The sequence below is a fragment of the Biomphalaria glabrata genome, chromosome 16, assembly GCF_947242115.1.
Source record: "Biomphalaria glabrata chromosome 16, xgBioGlab47.1, whole genome shotgun sequence".
Lineage (NCBI taxonomy): Eukaryota > Metazoa > Mollusca > Gastropoda > Planorbidae > Biomphalaria > Biomphalaria glabrata.
Genome location: NC_074726.1, coordinates 11899594 through 11926452, shown reverse-complemented (window position 1 = coordinate 11926452; position 26859 = coordinate 11899594). Strand labels below are relative to the sequence as shown.

The following is a 26859-nucleotide window of genomic DNA, read 5'->3' as shown; positions in this document are numbered from 1 at the left end:
CAGTGGACCATTAATGCCGAAATATTTTAATTTTTTAAGCAAACTATGGTGGTGAACTTTGTCAAAAGCCTTAGAAAAAATAACTAATTAGCACATCATATCATTTTTTTTTAAATAGAGGGGAGAGACAAAACATTTTATTTTGCATTTTAAAATATTTTTTTATTAGCATCTTATTTGAGATTTTTTTTTTCATAAGCATTTTGTAGCTCTATACAAAACATGATTGCAATGGCTAATTGGTCCTATGAAGATCTACTGACCACTGTAGAAAGCAAAAGCAAAATATATGGCCATATCTCGATGTTCTCAACTCACAAAGACCTTCCCAAAGAGAACCTGAGAGAAGGTTCCTGCAGGGCAGAAGTGGGTTGATGCGCTTTTTTTGTAATTCCCAGTATCGAGATTACCATTCCTCTACTACCACATCAGGGAACGGGCCGAAAAGGCTAGCTAGAGTCTAAATCGTGGGCGCCAACCTGTCCGCCGGACGCAGCCCGCTAAGGCCGCGCCAGTCAGTCCAGTATTTACCCATAGTGAGACCCGTGAATCGGCCAGGACACAGAAGATCCCGACCAACCCTCGAGTTGGTGTCCAGCGCTTTCCGCTTTTCGGAGTTCCCGTTAGGTCTCTTACTCACCATGGGGAAGGGTGGGGCCGGACACAACTGGAATAAAACTTTCTGTCTGCTCATTCATCAGTAGTGAGCAACCAGTACCCTGAGCCAGCCTAATAGAGCAGGGTGTTCACGGGGTGACCACGATGAGGTGGTACTGGAACGCCGCGTCCCTCAGGGAACAGTAACAGGGAAAAGAAAAAAAAAGCAAACCGCGAGTTGTGAAGACGATATGAAAGAGTGGACAAGAGTGGTGAGATTACCAATACATGCCTTATAAAACTCCATTCAAAGTGTTTCTCTCAAACAGAATGCCCCGAGAACTATTTTGGTCCAAATTGCAGATTCAGGTGTAACTACTGCCAACCGAGATGCTCTCCAGAAGAATGTGGCAAAAATATTTGCGCTCGTGGATTTTTCGGATACCTTTGCCAGTACCGTAAGTACAAACATTTTTTCAAATGTTTTACTTTTAAAAAAGGCTTATTGTAAGTTATATTTTTCTAAACTTGCTGCAGTTCGTGAGAGGTTAGGATGGAATATCTGTTGTACAATTTCGTTTTTTTTTATTTAAAGCCTACTAGTCGACCGGCGGCATAGCATACGCCGCTAGTTTGCAGGGCCGGCCTTAGGCCAATGCAACCTATGCGACTGCAGTGGGCCTGCGCTAATTCAAGGTGTATAAATTATTAAATTAAACCAGTTTAAAACTTAAAACAGATTTCCCGCGCCCTCCTGTCTATTTACCAGAAGCTCCTGGAAATCTCCCAAAATTGCAAAATATACGAAAAAGTCCTTAAAATATAGGGAAATATATAGACGGAAATTGTAGTTTTGGGGTGTCATTCAATATGGAAAACGCCAATCCTACACGCGAAAAAAATAAACGGCATTATGCATTAGTAGTAATTGTGTTATGTGGGAAAGAAAGCTTAATAATTATGATTTCTTGGTCACAATAGTCAGGCGCTGCTATTTAGTGTTTGTAAAATGTTTGTTTGTAAAATGTTGTACATGTTTCGGATGTTCATTCAGAGTTGTAGCTAGTTTACTTCCTAGTTCAAACCCCCCGCAGGACGAAGGGGGATGGGAGCGGGCAGGGTTTGATAAATCCAAACGACATTCTAGCGCGCAAACCGCACGACCAGGAATCCATCCGCAGTGACGGGTGAATACTACTTGTTCACACACCCCCTCTTGTTTTATCGTTGGGTAACTATATCTGCAGAAATAAAAGAGTAATCTTTCCTTTACTTCTTCTTGTCAAAACTGTTTAGCCATGAAGAGAATTATATATATTCATAGATAATTGATTTTCATAAATGTTTTAAATTCAGTCTGAGGCTGAAAAAAAATAACTAAAAGGTCCACCAGGTTTTGTTTAGTTTGTATGTGTGTCCGTTTGTCTTTCACGTTTCGATGTTTCGTTTAGTTTGTATGTGTGTCCGTTTGTCTTTCACGTTTCGATGTTTCGTTTAGTTTGTATGTGTGTCCGTTTGTCTTTCACGTTTCGATGTTTCGTTTAGTTCGTATGTGTGTCCGTTTGTCTTTCACATTTTGATGTTTCGTTTAGTTTGTATGTGTGTCCGTTTGTCTTTCACGTGTCGATGTTTCGTTTAGTTTGTATGTGTGTCCGTTTGTCTTTCACGTTTCGATGTTTCGTTTAGTTTGTATGTGTGTCCGTTTGTCTTTCACGTGTCGATGTTTCGTTTAGTTTGTATGTGTGTCCGTTTGTCTTTCACGTTTCGATGTTTCGTTTAGTTTGTATGTGTGTCCGTTTGTCTTTCACGTGTCGATGTTTCGTTTAGTTTGTATGTGTGTCCGTTTGTCTTTCACGTGTCGATGTTTCGTTTAGTTTGTATGTGTGTCCGTTTGTCTTTCACGTGTCGATGTTTCGTTTAGTTTTTATGTGTGTCCGTTTGTCTTTCACGTGTCGATGTTTCGTTTAGTTTGTATGTGTGTCCGTTTGTCTTTCACATTTTGATGTTTCGTTTAGTTTGTATGTGTGTCCGTTTGTCTTTCACGTGTCGATGTTTCGTTTAGTTTGTATGTGTGTCCGTTTGTCTTTCACGTTTCGATGTTTCGTTTAGTTTGTATGTGTGTCCGTTTGTCTTTCACGTTTCGATGTTTCGTTTAGTTTGTATGTGTGTCCGTTTGTCTTTCACATTTTGATGTTTATAACAAAAAAAACAAACGTTTGTCACCATTCCTTGTTACGGGACTACAATTTAAGCATCCACAATCAAAAGTGTTCATAATGCGATAACCTTTTTTAGCGGCCCCCGAAAGGGGAAAAGACGCTATTAGTTTTGTGCGAAATGTCTGTCCGTCTGTCCGTCTGTGCGTCCGTCCCGTTTAGATCTCGTAAACTAGAAAAGATATTGAAAATCGGACATCACAATATTTTAGACCATTCAAAGTTCTAATGCAACGGCTACTTTTTTTTTCTGAAAGCAAAACATCTAATTTTTAAAATCAGTTATGCAAGCAGTTTTTTAATGAAAAAAAGCTAATTAGTATGCATTACAATTTAGACCTAATTTAAATAAAACAGTAATCTTATGAACTTTATTTTTATGAACTTTTTTTTAATTGCGTAAATTTTTTTTTTTTGAGGATTCGAATAAGAGATTGATTAAGTAGCTATCACTTGAGGATTTATTTCTGTGGATTACTTGTGTTTCTGTGGTTTTTTTGTGATTCTGTGGATTTTTGTGTGTTACTGTTTAGAGTGGACGGCGCGAGGGTTGTGTAGTAAAGTACTGTGTAGTTTGTAGTGTAGTTATCGTCTCTTTTCTGTCTCTGTACTTGTGATAAACCCTTGTAAAAATGTCAGTTAAGACATTTTTTATTGAAAAAAAGGACCTGGATGGTGGACTTGTCCACGCCCCAGGTACCTTGCTTCTAAAGCTGTCAGGCCAAGGGGCTGTTAAGGCCACTATGGCGAGCCTAATAGAGTGCCTGAAACTAACACCGGACGAAGTGAGTTCTCTCTATCGCTTCGAGAACCCCTTTGTCTGGTTCCTGGCCCCAACATCCGCCCGAGTGAGAACCCGTATACTAGGGAAATCATTCGGGAATGATAAGGACTTCAAGGTAGATGTCTGTACCTTAGAAGACGAAAAAATCAGGGTTACCCTTCACTGGGTAGCACCAACCATAAACAAATCAAAGATAGGAGAAATCTTTGGAGCCTTTGCAGAAGAAGGCTCCAAGATAGAGCCAATCAAGCTAGGCAACTCAGATAAGTGGGCGGCTTGGATCAAACTCCGCAAACAGACTGAACTCCCCCATTATATTCAGTTACGATATGAGGACGATCCGAGGACCTACAAGGTCCTCGTGACCATCCCGGGACGTAGACAACAGTGCTGGCATTGCGGACAGGATCAGCACTGGTCAAACCAGTGTCCAAATAGGGCGAACCCCAGACGGGACCAAAACCCCACAGAAGGTGCAAAGGAGGTAGGAGGGAAAATCTCCTATGCCATGGCCCTTAAAGGGGAGGGAGAGAAAAAGCAATCCGAGATTGATCAACAGCTAAAAAAAGATGGCTTCACAATGGTTGAAAGCAGCAAAGGAGGGGGAAAAAAACAAATAGAAGCTATGGGAGCTACTCCAAGTGGTCTCCCCCCACCTAACAGCCCTGAAAACAAATCTAAGCAAAGTAAAAAAATTAAAACATCCGGAGGGGCAAGTTCAGCACCCACCACCCCAACCAAAATAACAAGAAAGAGGGCCCTCTCTCTCTCTTCCTCATCAGAGGATCTAAACGAGGATCCCCGGGTAGAGGAGGAGAAAAGAGAGGAAGAACAGTTCAAGCTCGAGCTGAACTTTCCAGACTCCCCGTCAGTGCTAGTCATAGATGAGGGCGAGGACCCTAACACACATTCAAACACATAAACAACAAAGCAACTCTTAAAGATAAAACGCACACACACACAATAGAAAAACAAACACGCAAACCAATCTCACACACTCATGGCAGACATCAAAATTTTGACACTCAACATCAGAGGGCTTAACAATAAACACACCTACATAGCACACCTCACAAGGAAATACAAGCCAGATTTTATCTTTCTGCAAGAGACCAACACACAGTTAGAGTACAAGGCCAAAAAAGCAGTCTCTCTTATGGGCCTCCGGGAGGGTTATTTTAGTTTAGGTAGAAAGCCACGAGGGACAGCCATTTTACAAACATCCAATAGGTTTTCAACCACACACTCATATCAAGACAATAGCGGGAGGATAGTAATAATTAGGACAAGCTCACAAAAACACACATACACGTTAGTCAACATTTATGCACCCGCCCAAAAAAAAGAGAAACACGAGTTTTTTGGAATGCTAAGTGACATTCTACACACTCAGTACGCAGGAGAAAATTTGATAGTAGGGGGTGATTTAAATTACATTGATTCCCAATTAGACAAGCAAAACACAAACACAGAGGATCATACTCCTCATGTAACAATTAAAACGCATGACTATTTGGGGGGAGTCATCAAGGCTTTCCGGTTAGTAGATGCCTATAGAGAAGTAGAGGTCACGGGCCGGGTCACCACGTTCAGGGACAAGGCACACCAAATAGAAACACGGATAGATAGAGTGTATGTGCCAAGGGCGTGCGAAACAAAAAGTGTAACACATCTCGTAGAGACGTTACAATATACAGACCACAAAGGAGTCTTAGTGGAACTGCTGAACGCAAAACTAAAAAAGAAAAAACAAAAAACACCGATCTGGAAACTTAACAACGACCTCCTAAATGACCCGCTCTATTTAAAAACAATCGCAAACCTCCTCAAAAATATAATACATGACTCAAACACACCCCATTTCAAAGTCACACAAATATGGACGCTAATTAAAAGCTCCATTAAGCAGCAAAGCCAAATACTGGCCACACTAGTTAACTCAAAAAGGAAAAAAGAAGAGGAAAGACTTAAAAATTTACTAACACACGAAGAAGACGAAGCAGCCAAAACACATATACTAACACAACTAGAAGAACTATTTAACTATCAATACAAAGGAGCGGAATTGAGGTGCAAAAGTAAAAAAATAACCGAAGGGCCTAACAAACTTTTTTTATCAGCAGAACAAAACATTCAAATTGACAGAACTATTGACAACATTGTTGATAGTAAAGGAGCAACTATACAAGACCTGGACAAAATAACAGACACATTTACGGAACACTTTACTAACTTGTATGACAAGGAACAGACGGACGACAACGCACAAAAAGTATTTTTACAGAACTGCAAAGAAATACCAATTACAGAACAGATAGAGACAGACGCTCCCTTTACGCTAGACGAAATGAGGGCTGCTTTAGATACAACACAAAACAACAAATCCCCTGGCCCAGACGGTCTGACGTTTGAATTTTACAAAGCCTTTTTTCCCCAAATAGGACCCCTACTATTAAATCTATACAGCGACATGTTAGTGACAGAACAGTTACCTAGAGATTTCAACTTAGCATACATCACACTTCTACCAAAAAAACAAGAAAACAACACCTCACCTAGCGACTTTCGACCGATCTCACTTCTAAACACCGACTACAAACTCCTGACGAAAATGATTTTTTTAAGACTAAAACCCCTCATACCACACTTAATAGGACAGGACCAATACTGTAGCAACCCAGACAAAAACATCGACGAACTTAACCATTTTTTAAGAGACATTATATATTACTGTAAAGACAAAGACTTGAAAGCAGCCCTCTTTTCTATTGACCAGGAAAAAGCCTTTGACAGAATAGACCATGATTACCTTTTCAAAATACTAGACAAGACGAAGACAGATGGAAGAATGAAGAAATACATAAAGCTAGTTTACACTGATGCCACAAGCAAACTCATAATAAACCAAACCCTTAGTGGCAGTATCCCTATTAGAAGATCTGTTAGACAAGGGTGTCCCCTTTCTCCCTTTTTATACACCCTTTGCCTAGAACCCCTTTTAGAAACCATCAGGCTAGATAGTGGAATCACGGGGATAAAAATCCCAGGCCCCACGCCCGTAGTTAAAGTTAAAGCATACGCTGATGACACCACCCTTTTTCCCTCCTCAGAAAAAGACATAGCCGCAATCATAGATAAGTTTATTCAATTTGGGAGGGCAAGCGGGTCAAAAATCAACATAAATAAATCTTGTATTATGGGATTGGGCAGGTGGGAAATCCCCTTAAACATCCCCTTTAACCTTAAAATAGAGAAGGCAATTAAAATATGCGGCATCACGTGGACAAGCAACCCAACATATTACCACACACAGCAGTGGGAAAATATTTTAAACAAAACCAAAAACACACTTAAAAGATTTCATTATACAGCAACTACTATATTTGGTAGAGCAATACTAGTAAACAACCTGGTCATCCCGAAGATAGTTTATTTAGCAAACATCACAGAACCTCCACCAACTTTTATACCAAGCATAAACACAATCATTAGGAATTTTATATTTAAAAGCACTATCAGGAACATTAAACACACAACACTTATACAAAACAAAGAGGATGGGGGGATAAACTTACAGGACATCAGAACCAAAATACAAGCACTTAGATTAAAATACATAGGACAAGTAGCCAAGAACCCAAACAATTTTCCATTAACAATATACTACTACGGCTTAAGGTTAAATAAAATAATTCCAATAAAAAATGACACCCCACACCACTTTGGTACAAACACACATCCATTTTACAGATCCATATCAAGAATACTCCCCGGCAATGAACATCTAATACACAGTAAATTAAAAGACACATATACAACACTTAAGAAACAGTTACAAGAAAGATTATTCAATAGGATCAAATGGAGTAGAGAGTTAGGTGTAATAGATTTCAGAGACACTTTTATAAACCTACACAGCAAACACATTACACCCAAAGCCAGAGAAATAACATACAGACTAATCTTCGGGATGACCCCTGTAGGAAGTAAGAAAAGAAATGTACACACATGTGTTTTATGTCACACAGATAATGGTAACAATGAAAGCCATATGTTTTTAAAATGTAAAATATTTGATAATGTTAGATGCACTATGAAAGTCCTACTAGAGGCAAACTGTAACACCAATGTTAATCTTAACCTAGCTATTGTTTTAAATAAATTGCCTAAAATCAAAAGTAAGATGATTCATAAATTTAATCTAATAATAGTGAGTGAATACAGAAGTCTTGTGTGGCACAGTAGAATTAAAGTTGTTAATAACAATGTATCTTTAAATCCTTATAATCTAGAGTTAATATTTAGAAAAATAATTGAACATAGAATTGATAACTATACTGGTTAGATAGAAATTGTAATTATTGTATAATTTATTGTCCTTGATTAAATTGTCAGACCTCAGAGATAAAAATCTAAATACTGTAATCATTCTGTAAAGTTACTCTATTGGTATTATGTCAGTTAGTTTAATTGGTTATGCGAGTGTGTGAGAGTGTGTATGTACCTGGGTTAAAGAGAGTTTGGGCTGAGAGATGTGGGATAGGAATCAAATTGAACTTTATTTATCTATGGAAAACTACTCAAGAACTGTTTTTTAAAGGGAAGTCAACACTTTAAAAGAATTATTTCTCCCTCGCGGTTACGTCCTCTTTGATCACATGATCGGAGAGCATGTCACAAGTCAACATCAAGTGTGTCTGTACAACACTCACAGAACACGGCAAGCTCGTGAAAACGTAACAAGAACAGTATGACAATGTCTATATCTTAGCGGCAGCCTCATCCTAGACATACCGGGAAACAAAGGAACAAGAAAACAAGACGCAACTGAATGGAGCCTGCGAAGAGACTAGAAACAAAAATAACCAAAACCAATAATCCTAAAGAATATAGACAATGGCAGACAACTGAAAGTCAAGAATCTTTTATGAATAATGTAATAGTTTAAGACAAATTAACTATTTTTTATTTATTTATCAATGTTTTTTTTTTTTTTTTTTTTTTTTAAACCCCTCGTAATGAGAGAAAAAAGAATCCTTAATCGACACCCCTATCCTGAAATAATTTACACATGACCCTAACAGAACCCTGAACAATTGTGATACAGCAGCACCTTTGCTTGGTTAACTATCCCAGAACGATTCTAACAGACCCAAGGGCCACCTTGATGATGCTAGAGTAGCCCTCTTACATCTCAAGGAGACCTTTAAAAATTGTCGTGAGAGGGATTAACCTGTTCCCTGATCAGTCTTTTTAAATACACAAGGCATACAAGGCAGCTGTACAAAACCCTATATTAGCTTGCCTTGCCTAATTACTTGCAACTACCTGGGAACATAGCATTGCTTCAAAGTCAATTTTCGGAAAGATTGTTAATGTGGCTGTGCAGCTTTGTTAATAAACTCATTTATGTAGAAGATTGTTACTGTTAAAGCAAAAATACTGAGGCCACTTATCAAGGAAGTCCTTTTTCTCTGTATTGCTTTATAGAAAAGATGTTGTTCTGTTGTGTAAAATTAAATATTAATATATGTCTAAAATACTACTTGACGAGACAGAATGGAGGCTTAGGATGAAATCAGTCACTTTTTCCTCTTCGTACTACCACCAAGATCAATACATTATGTCCCCTTTAAAACATAAAGTGACAATGACAATGCCAAGTGCTTAAAAGGAAACATAAACTAATTGGATACAATCACACGACAGATTTCCCTTTGTTTCGTCTAATTTTTTTGGAAAATGTCTAAAGGGATAAGATAACTTAAATTCAGTTTGACTACAATTGACAGCGTTGTCAAACTAGTGGATATTAAATGAATTGTAATTTCTTGACCACTCATGTTTTATTTTTATTTTTTTTGAAAATGACTACAAATTAGTAGATATTAAATGAATTGTAATTTCTGGAAAAAAAAAAAAAAAAAAAAAAAAAAAAAAAAAAAAAGAATAAGAGATTGAGCCTTTTCAAAACAATTAGATCAATTATAAGTCATCAGTTAACCCAGGGGAGGCGCGGTGGCTGAGCGGCAAAGCGCTTGGCTTCCGAACCCGGGGTCCCGGGTTCGAATCCTGGTGAAAACTGGGATTTTTGAGCGCCCCTGAGTCCAATCAGCTTTAATGGGTACCTGACATTAGTTGGGGAAAGGTAAAGGCGGTTGGTCGTAGTGCTGGCCACATGACACCCTCGTTAACCGTAGGCCACAAAAACAGATGAACTTTATATCATCTGCCCTATAGAACACAAGGGTCTAAAAGGGGAACTAGTTAGGCCAGGTTCACATCTAACTTTACATTCACTTTCACCTATCCTTTGATCTGCTGGACCGTTGGGGCACTACACAAGATCTGTCAACCTTCTTTTTCCATTCTTATCTCTCATTTGTCTTTGATATAATTTCATTCGGATGTTTTTTCTGAAAATATTGAAGCCTGCCTGGGTGGACTACTTCGGGGGCCGATTTTGAGTTTGTGTTTCCACACAAACTGTCTTTTGAAACCTTGTTTATTTTTTAATTGAAATCATGAAAATGATTTAAAGAAAGAAATATCCTATATGTTGTTTATTTGCAAAAGCTTTTTACTTATTCCAAAAGCGTGAATATCACTTTTTTTTTCCAAAATATTCAATTGGTGTCCTACAACAAAATTAATTGAAACCCATAAACTCAAACTAGCCATCCATAAACAGACTAAAATATCCGAAACTCACTCTAAAAAATAACCGACTTTTGAAAAATCTTATTGACCCTCTGAAATATAACTTAGTTCCACAATTCAGGAATAAGACTTCTACTGACTTCTTTAAATTAACAGACTTCTAAAGATCAAACTGTCAATCAGAAAAATAACTGGCTTACAAAAATAGATTGACCAATCAGAAATATAAACTGATTTATAGTAAATTAACTTACCCCTTCAGAAATATAACTGAATTGAAGATCTACCATTTAAATTGCTCATCAGTTTTATAATGGAGCTAACAGTTTATTTGTTGACACAGGTGATCTGGCCACTCATTGGGGAGCACCTATAACAATTTATAACGACGGTGATGAAACCACGTGTCAGACCAATGACTCAGTGACAACAGCTACAATACCCTTTCAGGCTACGAGGATAACATTCTTCATTTTTACAATAGACAGTTCTAGCGAAGGTATGAACTCCATAGCAACTGATTCGTATTAAACCTATATTCAGTACACAAACGTCCAGTCAATTTAATGCAGTCCTGAATTAGAGAGGGGGTAAACGCAAGGCTAAAACAATGTTTTACATGGTAGATATTAAACGCAAATTAATGAAACGAACCTCCGACTACAAGGAAAAAAATTGACTTTCATTATTATTATAGCTTTTATATAGCGCTACTTTCATGCTTAAAGCATGCTCAGGGCGCTTTGGTCCAATCTCATTTGTGGACCAGTGGGGGGAGGGGGTATCTAGAAGTCTGTTTTCCGTGCTGCCTTCAGGCGCTTAGTAAACACAACTCTGCCCGAGTCGGGTGTCGAACCTCGAGCCCCCTTCTAGGTAGCCAAGCCAAGCCAAGTTCAAGCGCACTTGGCCTCTCGACCACGCTTCCCTATTGTTTATATCATTTTCGCTTTTATCGAGATATTCAATCTATTTTAAAGAGTTTTAGGATCTCACATAACATGTTTGTTGACAAACAAATTGCTGCCTAAGGACACCGATATCTATGCATTTCACATAATCAATGCTCTAAGAAGAAATGGCGATTCGCTTTTAGGATGTAAATAAAAAAAAATATATATAAATGACAATTAGACCTATTAAACCTGTTACTGATGTTCAAATAAAGTTACAAGAAAAAATAGATTTACAAAATTATGTCATTAGTGAAAAGAATGTTAACCTAGGAGACACAACAGAGATATGGCTGCACTTAAATATTTCAGTAAACTTCCAAAACTGTGGTCGAAAATGGAATTATGTTTTAGCTTTTCTATCAAAACAAATGGTAAACCTAGATCTAGTGCGTAAAAATTTAACGAATAAGCAAAGAAATAGACTGGATGTAGCCACTAGAGGAGACATTGACCTTGCTTTGGCTAATTTACATCGCCAACCGTTGAATCTTCATGTTTCTCAAAAAAAAAATTCCAAAATTTTATTTAAGGGCTTAACGAAATGAGCAATAATAAACCCCTTTTGAGATCCAGATAACTTCAGTTTGAAACAAGAGTTTAACATGTTGCTCATGTGTCTCACAAAACTCTTGAAAGATTAGTTATCTTCGGCATGGGGTTGTATTTCATAATTTTTTTTATAATTAGATTAAAATAGAAATGAAATTGCGAGCAAAAATGTTAACTGAAGTTGCCTGTGTATCATAACTTACAAGGTGAAGAGTGGATAGATCTGTTCTCGATTCTGTATTACTTACGAACCCATTGTAGCGTCCAACCATTGATGGTTCCCTAAATGTAGTCATAAGCTACATAACTAGACAATTTTGAAATAATATTTCATCACTATTAAAAAAAAATTATTTAATGTCACAGATATGTTTTTAAAAAATTTAATTTAGTTTTAATCAATTTTCAAACAAGATGTCTAGATAAAACTTGGCATAAATGTTCCTTGTGTACTACTTGCAACAGTAGCGTATGTATAGTAGCCCTAAAACAAACTTAAGACACTCAAAAAATGTTGCCCAACTCAATGAAAGTATTCCTATTCTATGGATCTAGGCCATGTTTATCATGTTTACATCGAAAGGATCTAGATCTAGATCTTTTTTTTTTTTTAAACTACACTTTGCACAGATAGTTTTTTACTTTGACACATGAAATAATATTCTATTGATTTAATTATTTTAAATAATTAAGCTTCAAATTTGTCATTCAAAAGCATCTTTACATAAATTCGTTTCTTATATCTGCGAATTTATAAGTGCTGACTTACTTAACAATCCTATTCATCTATCGAAGCCGACACCACTATGTAAACACACTATGATTGGACAGGGCCACATGAGGCTCTATAAGGGGATATAAATATACTAACAGACAATAATTAGTAAGCTTCTTGAGCAGGGGCGGACTGGCTATATGGGCAAACGGGCAAATGCCCGGTGGGCCGGTACCAAATGGGCCGGTCTGGTCACGACCAAAGAAAAAAAAAATTCAATGCAGATAACTTTAAAAAAAAAGTGACAGCAGCAAGACACAAAGCCCGAACACGTTTTCTTGTTTTTTTTTTTTTTTTAATTATTATTACAATTAATTTTGTTTAAAATTCAACAAGAATATCAAGAATATTACACTATATACTGTACGTATTATCATTTGCAAAATGTTAGATTGTACTTTCTGCAATGCAAGAGTGGCATATGATAGACTGCATTGATGTTTTCGAGGCTGCGTTTGGCCTAATCATTTTGCTGGTCGGCATGGACCTTTGATGGTGCTCCCATTTGTTTTGCTCCTTCCCTCCCCCGTCTTCTGATGGTTCTATTGTCAGTTAACGAAAAAGAGGGATGAGAGAGGTTAAGTTAGAAAACAGTTTCTTTTTGTTTATTTAAAAAAAAACAAAGATCTAAAAATACTACACTTAAGGCTTACAAAAAATATTATTTAATTAAAAAATAAAGCCTGCTCTAAATAAATTTTTATACTATTATAATTAATGGCAAGCTTATGCTTAGTTTGAAGTCATTAATGATGAAACTTATTAAAATAATTACAATAATTTATATATCGCTGTCACGTCCGATAATTAAATAAAGGAGATTTAATTTATATTTTAAATAATGGGTCATGGTAATGGTATATTCATATATATATACAAATCGCGTTTTTGAGAATGTACTAAGACGAAGCAAGAGCTTTTCACATTTAGTAAGTGCCTCTCTAACCGTTCTACTTTCTCTTATCTTTTAATGGAATGGGTTGCCTGAGTCATCCAGGAAACAAATGATTTAGCATATTTTAAGTCACAGATCAACATGCATGACTAAATTGGCACATGAAATGCGTAGGTCGTAACTATCTTATTTTTTTTAAGAAACGTCTGTAATCTATAACTAATACCAAAAAGCTTCAAACTTATTAGTCTGCTATTGCATTGTGTATAGTTTCCAGACTACATACATATATAAATAGAATACATTATGTAATCCTACGAATGCATCCATCCAGTTTTCGATGCGTTATCAAACTTTATATATTTTGTAGAGAATTTGGCTTACACCTATAATATAACACATGGGCATAGTCAGGAGGGGAGGGTTCAAACCACCACTTGCCTCAGACCTCATTGTCTAAAAGGGAAACTTTACTTACTGCCCCAGTGCAGCCAACTTAAGCAAACTACAGTCACCAAATTTCATGAGCGTAGCCAAAAGGGGTTTTGTGGTTGCCCTCCCCCCTCCAATACAAAAACTCAAGTATTTTACCATTTTCTACCAGTCGCTGAACTCCAGTGAATTGAACATTTAGTTTTTGATTTTTTTTTAGCGGAAGAGTAGCAGCGGCTAATTGCACTGTATATACCTCAGAATATGCATTTTTTAAAGCTTAAAGTAACGGAAATGATGCTTGGTTATGGGGCTTTGCCCCGAATCCCACTGGGGTAGCTCACAGCGCTCCCTCTGACTCCCTACCTGTCCCTTGGCGGTGTGTACTGTCTTTCCACTAATTATAGGAAGAGAGTATTCTAGGGAAGAAAAAACATTTGAAAGAATGAAGATCTGAATGTAATGAAGAATAATTACATACACACACACACACACTAATATATATATATATTGCGGAGTGGGGTAAAAATCCCCCACACCGAAAATATATGACATGCCATTTGTGGGCCGGTTATATGGTAATGCCAGGGCCGATTTTGATACCCAGTCCGCCCCTGTTCTTGAGCCATTGAATTCACTCTTATAATAGTAGGTCTACATCTATTATTAAAGTATCCAGACTATTGATCTAGATCTAAATATATGTAGACCTACAACCAAAATTTGTTAGTTAAAAATGGATTTAGGTCGATTAGCTATTTTGATGGCTCCATTCATACTATTTTGAAAATGGCAGAGGTACCGGTGCACGCGGTCTCTGGCCTCGAGTCTGACACCCCGCCAGACCGGTGAAACAGAGCTCTTATTCACTTTTGCTTCCCTAGAGTTCCAAAAGCCGAAGGCTCAACTCAACCTGACAGTTTCAAGAAACAGAAGAAGAATATTTCGTTTAGTTGTTTCCAAAACATTTACTGTGACTGTATCGACAGTGATACGCAAATTAAGACCCGCGGGCCGCGGGTAATATATGGCTAGTTTTATATACATATGTCTGCTGAACGGGTTCACCGATTTGAATACTCTATTTTTGTGGCAAAAACAATGGAACATTCTCTATGTTTGGCATTTATAAATATAAATCCAATCCAGTTGATATGAAATTCGAAAGGCCCGCAAGCCGTATCCAGGTATAATATATATATAGGCTATAAGGCATGATATGTACCTGTATAGTCACTGGGATATTTATTTCTTATTGCGCTAATGTAAGTTTATTTTTTTTTTGGTCTTACTTCCAGCGAATTTAATTGATGACATCACTTTTGAACTCTTGGAAGGTAATGACAAAAGAGTATGCGATGAGGGGAACTACTCTTACTATTTAACTCCTTTCAGCAAGTATTTTAGATGCATTACAATAGTCAACGTCACAAGCATGCTGCTGAAAGGAAGAGGAGTGACACGCCTCTGCACAGTGAGCGTCTCAGGAGGTAAATGTCAACAGATACTTGTTTTTACTTTATCACCGTAGTCCTTACAAGCTTTAAGCTGCTGTCACAGTACACTACTACACTGTTAAACGGACGACTGTACTTGTGAGAAAGGCTGGTGAACATTCACATTTAGGCACACTTTATAGCGATCGTCAGCTCTTTATTTGATGAATCCCAAAGCTGAAATTCAAATTCAAGTACAATTACTCTCATAACACAATTCAAAAAGATCAAATGACATATCAAGCGAAATAAAGAAAAAAAATTTTTTTTTTAAAAGCATAAGGACTAAACTCCATGATTGCGAAATAAAACAAAAATAATGAATGAACACTGACTGTTTGACTAATAGGTTATATATTTTTTTAAACTGATTAATTTGTTGGGCACATAACGTTTTATAGACGCTATAAGTTTTGTGTGAAATGTCTGTCCGTCTGTTCGTCCGTCCGACACGTTTAGATCTCGTAGACTAGAAAAGATAGTGAAAATCCGACATCATAATATTTTAGTCCATTCAAAGTTCTGATGCAACGGCTACTTTTTTTTTTCTTTTCTAAAAGCGAAAAATCTAATTTTTTAAATCACGTATGCAAGCATTTTTTTCATAAAAATACACCACTTTTACAACTATTCACTATTAATAGTAACAAACACTGAAGGCTCTTAAGTAGGGGAGACCGGCATTTTCCATATTTTAACACATTTATGCAAATGGTTTTAGACTTTTTGTTAATTTTTTTTTTTAGATTTGTATTGCTACGTTATGTAAGTTCTGTCCTACTAATTATTACATTTACCCACACACACTGTCTTTGTAACCTTGTTTTTTTATTTCTTTACTGAAACCACAATTTCAATCTTTTCAAACTCATTGAAATAATAGGAGAACAAACACACAATTAAACTCTGCACTATATTCAGAATAAATGAAGAAACTAATAGTGAATAAAATAAATGAGAAATGGACAAGCTCTCATGCGAATCACAAGAAAGATGATGCCTATTATAAGCTATCACGACAAGATCAACGTCTAAACGTTCACCTCAGAACTGGACACAACATTAGACAACACATGTTCCGCAAGCTTAAAGCTGGAACCTGTGAAATCTGCCCAGGTGGAGTGGATAGTCGCCAGAGAATGCTGACCACGTCCTTCATAACTATTCTCTTTACCAAATGGCCCATACAAGACACTGACCCCAAAACACCCAAATAAAAAAAAAACTATATGGAGAGCTCTCTGATTTGGAAACCACTGCGCAGTTCATCTCATATATTGGTCTAGTTATTTGAACGTTCTAACATAACAATGAGAACGAAGAAGACGAAGAATTGAAATGATATAACTGCAAACTATTTCCTTTTCTCTCTGTCTGTCTCTCTGTGTCAATTTACCAGGAGATCCTGAAAATCTCCTGAGATTGCAAAATATACGAAAAAGTCCTGGAATATCCGGAAATTATTAAAATCTTTAGAAAACACGTACGAATCTCCTAAAAGATATAGACAAAAATTGTCATTTTGGAGTGTCATTCAATATGGAACACGACAATCCTACGCGCGATAAAAAAAATAACGGCATTATCATGTAATTTTGGAATCTCAAACTAATGAAGAATTACTTGAGTTCAACAATTCTCGCAGATTGAAACATTTGTTATTTCTTGCTATTGAGCGTGATCTATGTAGGAAATATAATTTTTATGATATGTTGTATGACTTCGCAACACGCAAGGCTCGAAAAGTTCGTGGGATAACTCTATCCGCAGAAATGAGTGATCTTTCCTTTACTTCTTCTTCTCGTTCAAACTCTTGAACGAAGAAGAAAAAATATATATATAGATTTTCTTAACTAAAACAATTTGGTTTTATTCATTATAATCGTTTTTCTCACTCCTTTTGAATATAGCGAAAGACAAGGGTCTAGATTTAGTTTGTAATGCTAGGAGAATGTCTTTCTCTCGGTCTCTTTCTCTCTGTCTCTTTCTTTCATTCTCTTTTTCTCTCTCTCCTTCTCTCTCTCTTTCTCTCTGTCTCTTTCTCTCTTTCTATGTCTTTCTCTCTCTCTCTTTCTTTCTCTCTCTCTCTCTCTTTCTCTCTGTCGCTTTCTCTCTCCCTCTTTCTTTCTCTCTCTTTCTCTCTCTCTCATTCTCTCTTTCTTTATCTCTCTCTTTTTCTCTCCTTCTCTCTCTCTCTCTTTCTTTCTCTTTCTCTCGGTCTCTTTCTCTCTCTCTCTCTCTTTCTTTCTCTCTCTCCTTCTCTCTCTCTCTCTCTTTAAAAAAAAGCAGACTCTAGATCTATCTAATTAATGCTATTAGGATTGGATTTGCTTTTTTTTTTAACTTCGACTGCGGCTAAAACGACAAGAAAAGGACGTACACGTCTATAACAACAAGAAGTAGACTTCTGGAAAATGAAAACAAAATGCTTTCAAAATATGAAATTTTTAATATTTCTGTATTTAGGCTTTCAATAAAATTTCACTGTCTTCGATTTCGAAGATCAAGGATGTGTGCAGTGTTTTACATGAAAGCCCAAGTTGCGACCTGGATATTGTCCCTCGCCTTTGTGCAGACAAAGCCGTTGTCCACTTGCGGTCTATTTAAGTTTTCTTTCCATCTTAAGCGCCTGTCTTCCATAATCTCTTTTCTTTGAGTCTCAAATGTTTGGCCCGCAGCCTATGAGAGAGCTCTCCAACTGTCTCTTTCAGAAATAATCTTCTGCGATTACTTTCCTCTATGCCAGTGTGCAAAAGTTTTGGGAAGATACGAAAAAAAAAATGTACAAATGTTTGATAGAGCTTGTGATCGTTAGGTTGCAAATTGTGTGAAGTGGGATCGGTGGGTTAAGTACGCTTGAACCTGGCTTGGCTTAGCTATCTATAAAGCGGGCTCGAGGTTCGACACCCAATGAAGCAGTGTTGTGTTTACTGAGAGCCTAAAGGAGGCACGGAAAACCTTCTCACAGATACCCCCCTTCCCCCATTGATCCACACATCTAGAGATCTCGAGATCTTTGAGTCTACTATTGAAATACAATTGTATTATTTATGTTTACGGAGTGTTTAAAATAAAACTTGATTTCAATTTAGGTTTGACAAGCTTTTTTTGTTTACCTCGCAAACAGGACATTTGTTAGTTCTGTATCGAAACATATATTTGAGATGTCTCCGTCGGATCTTGAATGTCACATGGAAAGAAAATGTGTGCAATACTGAGATCCTTGCGCGATCAGGTATTCAGCATCTTTACAGTCCTCAGACCATTTGCGTTGGCTTGGACATGTTCGCCGGATGGAGGACAAGCGCATCCCGAAAGTCATCCTCTATGGTCAACTCGAGACTGGCACAAGAAAAACTGGTCGCCCCCACCTCCGTTACATAGATGTAATAAAAACGTGACCTCAAAATCAGTGAACATCAATACTGACAATTGGGAAGACATAACTCTAGACTGCAACAGATGGAGAGAGACAGTGACCAAGAAAGCTATGGACAGTGAAAGTACATGGGTCTCAGCTCAGGAAGAAAAACGTATAATCCGAAAAACGGCCAGCTCCTCCACCACCGAAGAAAAAGCCACCTAAACCTGCGATATCTGTGGACGGGAGTGTCTTTCCAAAGTAGGGCTCCACAGCCACATGAGGAAGTGTGCTCTGAGATGAACCATAGTCGTTCTACGACTGAAGGAGGCCAATATATATTTCCGGCTTTACAGTGGAATTTGTGTCAACGGGAATAGTTTTGAAAAAAAAACAACATAGTAACCCACGAATCCCGTCGTTCTAAACAACAGTTTTTGTCCTGTCTATTGTAAATTTCACGTTCCTATTAATTGGGTACTACTCGTACTACACTAATTTTCTTTACAGGTTAAGGCCACAAGTCGCTTTTGTGACACGTACATGAATTTGTCTTGGTAAAATGTATAAGAACTATCCCATTTATTTTGTGAATCTGTAATAGTCTTTGCCCGTTCATTTACAGGTCGCAACCTCGCAATCAACCAGCAATACAATTATAGTTCGTTATACAAAAATTCTGACGGAGACAAAGGAGGTGTTGATGGGAAAATTCCTCTAAGTGGCTACATCAACACAAAGACTTGTTTTCAGGCGGCGGAGAACTCCGTTAACTCAAGCTTTTTCGTAATTTTTAATATACGAGTGCTTATCGATTACTTCATAGTATATAATAGACCAGGTATGTATTGTTGTTTTTTTTTAAAGTTGATTTTACAAAGTGGTTTAAATCAGTGATGGTCAACTCTTTTTTTTTTTACTTGAGGATCACAAAAAGTTGACCAAGATGAAAGTCTAGGACAACAAAAGAGCATAAATGGTCAAGTTCAGTGGAAGGCCAGCCTGTGTGGGTTCACCCTGTAGTGTGGTCGCAAAGTTTAGAGGGTACGGACAGCACGGCACCATAGGCCGAAAATGTCTCACGGGCCAAGGATTGGGCATCACTGGTTTGAGTCATTACCAGTTGTTATGGTTCAGACGAAACTTCCACACATGACGTTCCCGCTTCGCGAAGCAAGAGGAAATCAGTGATGGATTGCCGAACTTTTAACTACTGATAAATACTTATAAATTAATAATGTACGATAAAATACAAGAAAAGTAATAATTTTTTCCCCACATTCAAAAAGGTGGTTGTGTGTGTGTGTATTACTTGGAAGTAAAAAATGTGCTAGTTCTTATTATCTTCTGTGTGTTTCAGATGTGCCCAACAGAAACAAAATCGTAGGATTCCGCCTGATTACCTATCAATTTGGAAATTCAATCGGCTTCAACTTTAAGGAGAACGGTAGACCACCAGAGGGCTCTGGAAATTATACTATTTTTAACCCTTGGCCTAGTAATGCCGTCTACATGTTTGAATTACTGAAATTCGATGCAACAAACAACGTTCTTCAGTTCTGTGAAGTGGAGGCATGGGGAGGTAAGAACCACACATTCATAGTTAAAGCTCCTCAATGATCTAAGATGACTGATGACTCAATTTGATTTCATAACTCGATACACCAGCAAAATAATTTTTTTTTATTTTTGAAAAAAAAAATTTAGAAAAAGAACCACAAGTTAGTTGCTATATATTTCAATACATGAGGCGCTGTGGCTGAGTCGCAAAGCGTAAAGCTCATAAAGCTAGAGTCTCTGTTTTTTAATTCTGGTGAAGATAGTGATTTTGTTCACAGGTTAAATATTAGTAATCACGAGACGCTGGATCCTTGTGCACCTCTGAGACTACACCAGCTCTAATGGGTATCTGAAGTCAGTTGGGAATAAGTAAAGACTTTTTTTGTCATGGCTGGCTACGTGACACTTCATTAACCGTGGGAAAACAGTAAAAGAGGACCCTTACATCATCTGCCCTACAGACCACTTGGTCTGGAAGTAAAAGTATATCTCAACACACTAGTACTAAGCTACCTTTTTACATATAAAACAACATTAATTATATACCACTTATTATCGACTCTTAATTTTTTTTTTTACTAATTCCTGTTCTGCAGGGGCGGACTGGGTATCAAAATCGGCCCGGGCATTACCATATAAACCGGCCCACAAATGGCATGTCATATATTTTCGGTGTGGGGGGGGGGATTTTTACCCCATTCCGCAATTTATATATATATAAATTCATATATATAATATATATATTAGTGTCTGTGAGTGTACATGTAATTAATCTTCATTACATTCTGATCTTTCATTATTTCAAACGTTCTTTCTACCCTTGAATACTCTCTTACTATATTTAGTGGAAAGACAGTACACACCGCCAAAGGGCAGATTGGGAGTCCGGGGGAGCGCTGTGAGCTTCCCCCAGTGGGGTCGGGGCTAAGCCCCGGAACCAAGCATTATTTCCGTTATTTTAAGCTTTAAAAATGCATATTCTGAGGTATCTACAGTGCGATTAGCCTGCTACTCTTCCGCTAAAAAAATTCAAAAACCAAATCTGCTATTCAATGAAAGACCAGCTACTGGTAGAAAATGGTAAAATGCTTTAGTTTTTGTATTGGAGGGGGAAGGGAAACAATAAAACCCCTTTTGGCTTCGCTCATGAAATTTGGTGACTGTAGTTTGCTTAAGTTGGCTGCACTGGGGCAGTAAGTAAAGTTTCCCTCTTAGACAATGAGGTCTGAGGCAAATGATGGTTTGAACCCCTTCCCTCCGACTACGCGCATGTGTTATATTATAGGTGTAAGCCTAATTCTCTACAAAATATATAAAGTTTGATAACGCATCGAAAACTGGATGGATGCATTCGTAGGATTACATAATGTATTCTACTTATGCATGTATGTAGTCTGAAAACTATAAACAATACAATAGCAGCCTATTGAGTTTAAAGCTTTTTGGTATTACTTATAGATTACAGACGTTTCTTTAAAAAAAAAATTGTTAAGTCTTACGCATTTCATGTGTTATTCTAGTCAAGCATGTTGATCTGTGACTTATAATATGCTAAATCATTGGTTTTCCAGGCTGACTCAGGCAAACCATTCCATTAAAAGATAAGAGAAAGCAGAACGGTTAGAGAGGCACTTACTTAATTTGAAAAGCTCTTGCTTCCTCCTTGTACATTCTCAAAAATGCGATTTGTATATGAATATACCATGACCCATGTTTAGCGGCCCCCGAAAGGGGAAAAGACGCTATTAGTTTTGTGCGAAATGTCTGTCCGTCTGTCCGTCCGTCCCGTTTAGATCTCGTAAACTAGAAAAGTTATTGAAAATCCGACATTACTGTCACGAGTCGAGTCTGTGACCTATTTCGACCAGTTTCTAGAAGCTTGAGTTCAAACCAGTGCAAGTGTCCAGCGTAAACAAGTTAATTTTAGGTATCCAATCAAAGAAAGAGGTTAAGGGAAAAAATAGCACACGTCAGCTTCTAGAAGGTCAAAGCTACTAAAATAATTATCTGAGAAGGTTCCATGATTCTGGAACGTACGATCAAAGAAAGTATAAATAAGGGGAAAGTCAGTTAGACGGGGTCCTCGCATAGTAGTAGTTCTTGTAGAGCGATGGTCCTCGCTCAGTCCTCGATTAGTAATAAGTTTTGTGATATTAGCGGGTCCATTAAGTAAAGTTTTAGTAGTTGAAGTTGAAGTTATACTAAGTGAAGTTTTATGTATCTTTAAGTTTTATTTATGAAGTGTCAAGTTGTTATTGAATTAAGAAGTTAATTTGATGTGAAAGTTGAAGAAGTCATTAAAGAAGTTTGAAGAAAATACAGAGAGATGTTTCTTTCTTCATTTCATTGAATTGTCAAGTATTGATAATATAATCCCCGGCATATGTGATCGTCACAATTACAATATTTTAGAGTATTTTAGACCATTCAAAGTTCTGATGCAACGGCTACTTTTTTTTATTCCTGAAAGCGAAAAATCTAATTTTTAAAATCAGTTATGCAAGCAGTTTTTTAAAGAGAAAAAGCTCATAAGTATGCATTATAAGTTAGATCTAATTTAAAATGAATAGTAATCATATAAACTTCATTTTTCTGAACATTTTTTTTAATGCGGAAAATTTTTTTTTTTTTTTTAGGATTCGAATAAGAGATTGAGCCTTTTCAAAACAACTAGATCAATTATAAGACATCAGTTAGGCCAATGGAGGCGCGGTGGCTGAGCGTTAAAGCGCTTGACTTTTGAACCGGGGTCCCGGGTTCGAATCCTGGTGAAGACTGGGATTTTCAACTTCGGAATCCTTGGGCGCCTCTGAGTCTACCCAGCTCTAATGGGTACCTGACATTAGTTGGGGAAAAGTAAAGGCGGTTGGTCGTTGTGCGGCTACATGACACCCTCGTAAACCGTAGGCCACAAAAACAGATGAAATTTATATCATCTGCCCTATAGACCACAAGGTCTGAAAGGGGGAACTAATTAGGCCAGGTTCACATCTAACTTTGCATTCACTTGCACCTATCCTTTGATCTGCAGCACCATTGGGGCACTACACAAGATTAGCAACCTTCTTTCTCCATTCTTATCTCTCATTTGTCTTTGATATAATTTCATTTGGATGTTCTTTCTGAAAATATTAAAGCCTGCCTGGGTGGACCACTTCGGGGGCCGATTTTAAGTTTGTGTTTTCACGCAAACTGTCTTTGTAACCTTGTTTAAAATATAAATATCCTTTCATTAAAATATCGGATGTGACAGCGCTATATAAATTATTGTAATTATAGTAATAATTTTCATCATTAATTACTTCATACTAAGCAAAGTTTGCCATTAATTATAATAGTATAAAAATTGATTTAGATCTAGATTTATTTTTTAATTAAATAAATATTTTTTATAAGCCTTTTTTAAGTGAAGTATTTTTAGACCTATGTTATTACAAATAAACAAAAAGAAACTCTATTTTTCTTTTTAAATCGCAGAAAGTAGAGCTTTATGCCCATATTGAGCTGTGAATAAGTTGGGTGGTTTTCAATTTCGCGGCTGTGTGTATGTGTTAAAGTTAATTTCTATTAAGTATTGTTAAAAAGCTAATTGTCGCGCCTATCTTTCTTTTTTCTTTTGCTGCGTTATATCAATGTTTTCTAACTTAACCTCTCTCATCCCTCATTGGAACTATTAAAAAACGGGGGAGGGAAGGAGCAAAAAAAAAAGCGCCATTAAAGGCCTATGCTGACCACCAAAATGATTAGGCCAAACACAACATCGAAGACATCAAAGCAGTCCATGCCGCTCGTGCATAGCAGAAAGTACGGTTGTGGTGAAATAGTTACTATTTGTTTATGTTTGTGTAACGTCGTGAGAATGTGTTCACAACATTGATCTAGTATGCTACTGTCCAAGTCTCTTTCGTCAGTTCATGTGTCGTTCTAGTTTAATAAAGCCTTGTTTTAGGTTACTCTTCGGTGTTCCTTTATTTCTTATTACAATTTATTAAACTAGAAATTTTCAATTCCATGGATCTATGTGCCTCACGTATCTTTTTTTGGATTTTCGTTCAACACTATTCTCAGTCTGTAAGTAAAAGTAGTAATACAAATGGAACGTCTATTTAGGCCAAAAAAGCTGGACATAGAGCCTAGCTCGCCATCGGCTGCCGAGAAGTGGCTGCACTGGCTCAGAACATTTGAGAATTTCATCTCCTCAGTCTCTCACTGCGAGATTGACAAAAAGAAATTACTGGAAAACTACGTTTCTTCGAGCGTATTTCAGTACATAAGTGAGTGTACCACGTTCGATGAATCAATCAAAGTTCTACAAAATGTCTACGTGAAGCCTAAAAGCGAAATTTTTGCACGGCACATGATAACTCTTTGTCGACAAGAGAACGGACAAACCGTTGACTCCTTCCTACTTAAGCTTAAAAGTATGGCCAAAGACTGTGACTTCAAAGCTGTCACCGCTGAAGAACACAGAGATATCTTCGTAAGAGACGCCTTCATTACTGGACTGGCTTCAAACAGCATAAGGCTGCGACTCTTAGAGAAATCTACTCTAACTGTACAGTGCGCCTATGAAGAGGCAAGGCAACTTGAATATGCCCATAACCATGCCATGGCGTATAACATCCACTCTGAAACTCCCTGTGGAGCTAGCGCCGACGAGGAGAGCCTTTCTCCAACGACAAAAGTAGAACACGAGGTGAGTGCGGCGACTAGTAAAAGATGTTTCTTTTGTGGAAACAGCCCACATCAACGCTTTAGATGTCCCTCCCGTGACGCTACATGCAACCTGTGCGGTAAGAGGGGCCATTTCCAGAAAGTCTGTAGATCGACCAGACAGACACTCAAATCTATAACGTCAGCCATAGAGAAAGCAGATGATGAGACGTCTCGGACTACAACCGTTGGATCTTCCTGGGCATCGACACCAGCGTCCGGTCTTACTAAATCTACTATTTCAATACTCGTCAATGGAGTACCATTGAAGGCTCTCGTAGATACGGGGAGCAGTGAAAGCTATATATCTTCTTCAATTGCTAAAAGGTACAAATGGAAATTAGAAACGTCCAGAAACAGAATCTACATGGCCTCTACACATCTTTCTCGCACTACTCACGGCCATATTTTCGCTAAAATAAAGTACAAAGATGAACAATATGAAAGTGTTAAGCTCTCACTACTAGATGGACTAGTATCTGATGTAATCTTAGGGCTAGATTTCATCAGCCAGCACGAAAAACTGATGATCCCATTTGAAGGAAAACGAAGCACTCTCCAGGTCTGTACGCTGAAAGCTGCACGAGTTGAAGCCCCTCGCCTCTTCGCTAATCTGGCTCCTAACTGCCATCCCATAGCCACTAAATCAAGAAAATATTCTATGCCTGACTCCAAATTCATTCAAACTGAAATCAAGAGACTTCTATCTGACAAAATTATTGAGCCTTCCACGTCCCCGTGGCGAGCCCAGATAATTGCAACAACGAATGAAAGGCACAAAAAGAGAATGGTTATCGACTATAGCCAAACCATCAATCGATTCACTTACCTCGACGCGTATCCCGTGCCAAAAGTTGATGAACTGGTGCAGGAAATATCTAAATACTCAATGTACAGTACATTTGACCTCAAAAGCGCTTACCACCAGATACCTATCAGGGATGATGAAAAGCAGTACACGGCGTTCGAGGCCTGCGGAAAGCTTTATCCGTTTTGCCGCATTCCCTTTGGAGTGACAAACGGAGTCGCCCCATTTCAAAGGACGATCAACACAATAATTGAGGTGGCAGGGCTACAGGACACGTTCGCTTACGTGGATAACGTTACCATCTGCGGACTTGACTCCATTAGCCACGACCAGAATCTACAGAGATTTCTCAATGCCGCTAAAAAGTACGGTATCACCTTCAACAATGATAAAAGTGCTATTGCGACTAATAAAGTATGCCTCCTAGGCTACGAAATCTCACAAGGGCAATTCAGACCAGACCCCGAAAGATTTCAAGCATTGAGAAACCTACCTCCACCACAAGACATGAAATCACAAAAGCGGGTGATTGGACTACTGTCCTATTATTCTCAATGGATCCCAAATTTCTCCAACAAGATCCATTTATTGGTGAACAACAAAGCCTTTCCTCCCCCTGAACAAGTACAACAAGCTTTTAAACAGCTAAAACACGAACTTGAAAACGCTGCTGTGTCGACGATAGACTACAATCGACCACTAACAGTCGAAACAGATGCCTCTGACATCGCGATTGCCGCCACTCTTAATCAAGACGGCCATCCTGTCGCCTTCTTTTCAAGAACACTCACTAATAGTGAACGCAGACACTCAGCAGTGGAAAAGGAAGCATACGCTATCGTAGAAGCCCTGAGAAAATGGCAACATTACCTTATCAGTAGACCCTTCACATTGGTTACAGATCAACGCTCAGTGTCTTTTATGTTTGACCAGCAGAACAAGGGCAAGATCAAAAACGAAAAGATTCAAAGATGGCGACTGGAGCTTAGTTGTTTCCAATATGACGTCGTATATCGACCCGGGAAACAAAACGCTGCGGCGGATACCTTTTCAAGAAACC

The 26859-nt window shown here is 37.8% G+C and overlaps 1 protein-coding gene across 1 annotated transcript in view; it reads left to right on the top strand.

Moving 5' to 3' along the window:
• LOC106061387 (uncharacterized) overlaps positions 1–26859 on the top strand; it is a 60602-nt gene that overhangs the window by 6964 nt on the left and 26779 nt on the right. The window contains exons 3-7 of the mRNA XM_056014333.1: positions 927–1055; positions 10601–10756; positions 15160–15351; positions 19344–19559; positions 20079–20300. Coding sequence (XP_055870308.1) covers positions 927–1055; positions 10601–10756; positions 15160–15351; positions 19344–19559; positions 20079–20300 — 915 coding nt within the window. The remainder of the gene's footprint in view (positions 1–926; positions 1056–10600; positions 10757–15159; positions 15352–19343; positions 19560–20078; positions 20301–26859) is intronic.